General features: G+C 34.2%; 1 protein-coding gene across 1 annotated transcript in view; it reads right to left on the minus strand.

Annotated features, from left to right (window-relative positions):
- ADAM22 (ADAM metallopeptidase domain 22) overlaps positions 1 to 5,264 on the minus strand; it is an 86,051-nt gene that overhangs the window by 56,232 nt on the left and 24,555 nt on the right. Inside the window, exon 10 of the mRNA XM_019630350.1 lies at positions 4,292 to 4,391. Coding sequence (XP_019485895.1) covers positions 4,292 to 4,391 — 100 coding nt within the window. The remainder of the gene's footprint in view (positions 1 to 4,291; positions 4,392 to 5,264) is intronic.

Genomic DNA, 5,264 nt, shown 5'->3' on the forward strand with positions numbered 1-5,264 from the left:
AAAAAAAAAAATCTTCAAAATGAGAACGAGGCTTAGATATAGTAATTCTCCTTTTGGAAATTTTTCTTGAGGGCATAATCAGCTATGTGTACAAAGATGTCATGTTATTTCCTATTACAAATTGTGCCACCATAAATTATAACAGTAAATAACATGAAAATAACCTAAATGTTCAACAGTAAGAAAACTGTTAACTAAACTGTGATATATTAATAAAAGTTATTAATAATCTCAGTGTTCAAGAATGAAAACTCAGAAAAATGCTGACTATATAATGTTAAGTTAAAAATGAGTCAACAGCTATATATCCAAAAGGACCCAAATTTTATAAAAGAACAATAAAAATGAAATGAAAAAATACTAGATTTAAATATTATTTGAACATTGTTTATTTTAACATTAACCATGGTTATCACTGGATAGTGAGAAAAGAAGTGCTAACATTTTTATTTTCTCTATTTTTCAAAAATTGTTTTACATTGAGCTTTTATAATAGTGAAAATACAATTAAGATAGTAATAGATAGTTTTTATAAGGTCTCTCCCATTAGCCTGAAAGGACTATGTTCATTTATATCCCTACTTCCTGTAGCATAGTGTGTAATGCTTTGTGAATCAATTAATGGAATTGACGATGACTATTTATTTACCCTAAACTCATTTTTCAAGACTCTCCAAATAAAGCTGTCTCAGCTTTAAATTGTCTGAGCTACTTTACTTCCTTCACTTCACATTCCTAACAAGTCATACTTTATTCTTTTAAATGCCAGGCCCTCAGCCAATGTTTTTATCACCATACTGCATCCATCCTGCATATCTCTGCCACAGTTATGGAAATTAAATAGGACTTTCTTCAAGTTTCCTATTTATTCTACCAGTCAAAACCTGAGATGGCTTCTACTGTCAAAGAAGAAAGTCACTAATTCTTAGCATTGGACCCTTAGAAGTCAAAGCCCAGTTCAGCTGCAAAGGTCCCTCAGCGCTCCCAGAGGGCCCAGCCTTCTGCCCATCACACAGGTAGAAGCTCAGTCTCCTCTCCAATAGTCACAGGGAACTCTTCCCCCCCAGGAGCAGTTTAAATTTACAGCTTGCTCTCACCTTCACTGGGAGACATATGACTTCCTACAGTTACAGTCAGTGTTGATAAGACTAATTCCTCTACCACATCTTCAAATGCCTGAAAGCAGATATCCTGTATCTCCCTAGGCTCTGCCCGAAACCTTTTTTGCAGTGTAACATATCTATTGTATTCAATGCATTCTTAAAATTTTAATTTTTATAGGAACCTTAAATAGGACTAGTATTCATTTCAACAATGCTTTCCAACATTTAGCAGTACAGAGGATCTTTAGAAAGCAGAAATGGGAGGTAATGTACCCATGGGAAATATAAGTCCATAATTAGTGCTGTTATGTGATGTTTGGCGCAGATCAAGTTATATATAGCATCATACCAGACAATGTTTTATGCAAAGAGCTTTTCCCTTAAATGCATCTATTTGATGTTAAGAAGAGTTCCAATGAAAAGAGCTATACATATCTGAGTGTTGCCATTAATTTTGCTGTTCATTATGCTTAGTGCTAGGCAGGTTGTCTATAAAATTTTGTGCTTAACAGTTAATCAGAATAATCTGGTACAATATACTGACTAGCTTTTAAAAGACAAGAACCTCTAGCATGGAATTTAGTAATTGCCGGGAAAATACAACTATAGAAAATGATTTTTTTTTTTTAGAAAACTATCTTTTTAATTTCTTCTTATTGCTAAACAAAATTGTTCAGATATTTAAAATATGTATTTTAAAAAAATGTATACACATTTTAAGAAAGGAAAAAAACTGTATTAAAATTGTAATACAATGAAATGATGCTAGCATTCATTTGATTAATGCCATCTTTTGAGTGTACGTGATACTACACATTGCTACTGTAATTCAATTCAACTTTGAAAAGTAATACATAAACAACATCTATTAAAATGTGTACATTTTTGGCAATCCCTGTATAATTCATAAACATTTCTTGAAAATCAAGTCTATATAAGATATTATGGTGTGAGGTCTGACAAAAATATAAATTAGTGTGAGATGTAATACTCAAAAATATACAACTAATTGGTGAGGGGATGCATGCACATGTAAAATTACATTATAATGCAGGAGTTAAAACATAATAAATCTCAAATGGCTAGAAATGTGATTAGATAGAGAAAAATTAGAATTCCCGATGAAGAGAATATATTGAAGAAATCAAGAGGCTGGGAATCCATATACAATAATGGTTAGCAAACCAATCATGAATAGTAGTAGAAGATGAGATTGCAAATGAGGATGAAGAGAGATTATGGAAATCTAAATATTGGAGGAAGGAATTTGAACCTTATCCTTTAGACAACAGAGACTCAACGAAAGTTTTGGGCAGGAAAATGATTAAGATTCATGTGTTTGACACATAAATCCAGGTGCCTTAGGAGGATGATGGAGAAATTGTGCTGTATATACTCAATGAGCTAGAATTATATATTATCAACATGGATGAATCTAACAAAGATAAAGTTGATCAAAAAAAGCAAGTCACAGAAGAATACATATAATATGATGCTTTTCATATAAACTGAAAATATGCAAAGCAATGCTGTATAATGGTTCAACACAAACATACAGGAAGTATGTTTGTACAGCATTGTACATCTGTGATGATATTCACCAAATTCAAGATGGTGGCTACCTTGGCTGGGGCTGGGGACCAATAAGAGAGAACACAAGAGGGATTTAACTAGGCAGGCAGCTTTGTTTTATTTTTAAGCTGGGTGATTTTATACAAGTGTTCATTCTTTTATTCTTTATACCTTTTCGATTATGATGGCAGTGGAGTTCCGAAAGGGAGAAAGACAGCCTGAAAGCTGCCTGAGTATCTGGCATGTCATTGAAATAAGTGCACAAGACAATTAAAGTTTAAAGTAAGGTGGTAGTGATAAGCTTGGCAGGAAAGGAATGGTTGTGCACTACAAAGAGCACAAGACTGGTGCCTGATCGTGTGTGATGGGTAGGACAGTATAAAAATGAAAACCTTTCTCAGGAGAGCAAATGTGACAGCTCTTCCCACTCCTTGTTTAGTGACGCACCACTGAGAGCTGGAAACCAACCTTTGTAGTATTTGCACCACAGGTTTCTACATATGGTAGAAGGCTGCTAGAAATCTTACAAGCTGCAAATCTGGACTCTTTTCTTGTTTTTGTTTCTGAGAGTCAGCTTACCAGCACACTAGTGTTTATAACCCATTTATTGAAATTGAAAAAGATAAAAAGAAAGGGAGTTAGTATGTAAGCAATCGAGAACAAAGTTGCTCCTCATTTCCAGCCTAGGCGCAAGGTTAAAAAAGTCTTTGATCTACTAGCTTTATTGACATCAATTATTTTCATAAAGAGGAGACTATTCTGTGAAAAATACTTTACATACAAAGCCACTGAGAAAATCTACTTCCAATTTTCCCTTAAATGTCTGGGGTGAGGTTCCATGCACTAAGTTACTGAGTATCATGTTCCTAAGATGACAACAGCACAGCAGGGAAAGGAAAAGTGAGTTATTTTCAAATAGAAGTGGCTCACCCAGTGTCTCCCATTATGCATCCAGACCACGTGTCCTCACATTTACACTCACCTAAGAGAAAATGAATACACATGCCTGATTACAAAGTAAAACCAGGTTCCTATCTTTAAAAGTATATTTTCACTCTGACCCTATTATATAATTTTTACTAAACTTAAATCTTTTTGATATTTTAACAAGTGGTCATATTTTTAAAACATTCACTTAAAATGGCTTATACAAAACACAATCAAAAGCCAATAAAACAGTGATACACCACTACAGGATCATGGATTCATAAGTCTTTATGAGAATTCCAACAACTTCTTGTCCATTTTTAAAAGCCTCTACACCAGTGGGTCTCAACCTTCCTAATGCCACGACCCTTTAATACAGTTCCTCATGTTGTGGTGACCCCCAACCATAAAATTATTTTCATTGCTACTCTATAACTGTAATTTTGCTACTGTTATGAATCGTAATANTTTCAGAAAGCACTCTTATTTCTACCTGCCTTCTATTCCACATCACAATAGCCCCAAATGCTCAAGATCAAAGCTGACTTTAAAAATGCAGATATTCAGCAAATCTAGACTATGTACATATAAGCCAAGTTGAAAAGCTCTCTTACGAGATTCAATGGTTGAAAATGTGTTTTTATTATATAGAAAGATAAATAACGAGTAGCTCTGATCACGCTTATTACCTTAGAAGGTTTGTTGAAAAGGCAGGCACCACCTCCACTATTTAGGAAGTCATGAAACTCTTCAATATTACACTGGGTGAACTTCTTGGGAAGATAATAGCTTTAAGAGAGAAGAAAAGTAATAGCTGAGTACAATTTTTGTCTCCCTTGTTTGTAAATCAATCTTAAAATTGAACATTGTTAACATTTTACATTTTCTTAAAAATGAAAAAATAAATTCTACTTAGGTACATTTGCATTCAATCCCTAAGAGTTTATTCCATCAGTATATTTCCAAATTTTTCATTTGGTGACTAATGGTAACTATGTGCATACGTTCTTCATTATGTGCAAACATATTCAAAAGAAACACATATCGTACCTGTAATTTTGATCAAAGAGGGTTAGGAATAATTTGTTTTGCAATAAGTCTTTCCTAAATATTACTAGGCTGGAACCCAAACTGCAAAGCATTCTACAAAATAACTGACCTATAATCTATGAATGTGTCAAGGTCATGAAAGTCAAAGAAAGGCAGGAACTTCCAGACTGAAGGAGTCTAAAGAGACATAAAAACTACTGCAATTAGGGCCAGTCTTGAATGAGGGCTAAGAATTAGATGATTTTTCTGATTGTACTGTGGTTTTGTAGGAGGATATCCTTTTTTGTAGAAATGCACATTAAGCTTTTGGGGGTGATGGACACCAAGTTAGCAACTTACGACTCTGGGACAAAAAGTTTCTTTGTTACTACTCTTGCAACTCTTCAAGTTTCAAATTGTTTCAAAATAAAAAAAAAATTGTATACCAAAAAAAGTAATACAATAATAAAAGGTCAACAGAAAAAGAAACTTGACTATAGAGCAATTTGGCAACATGCATTAAGAATCTTCAAAATGAGTGCCGGCCGAGTGGCGCGATGGTTAAGAACTCGCTTGGGATGCCAGAGGGCCCCGGTTCGGATCCCACATATGAGGGCCAGTGACACTGCCCTC

Source organism: Hipposideros armiger, unplaced genomic scaffold (genome assembly GCF_001890085.2).
Source record: "Hipposideros armiger isolate ML-2016 unplaced genomic scaffold, ASM189008v1 scaffold_902, whole genome shotgun sequence".
In the NCBI taxonomy this organism is placed as follows: domain Eukaryota; kingdom Metazoa; phylum Chordata; class Mammalia; order Chiroptera; family Hipposideridae; genus Hipposideros; species Hipposideros armiger.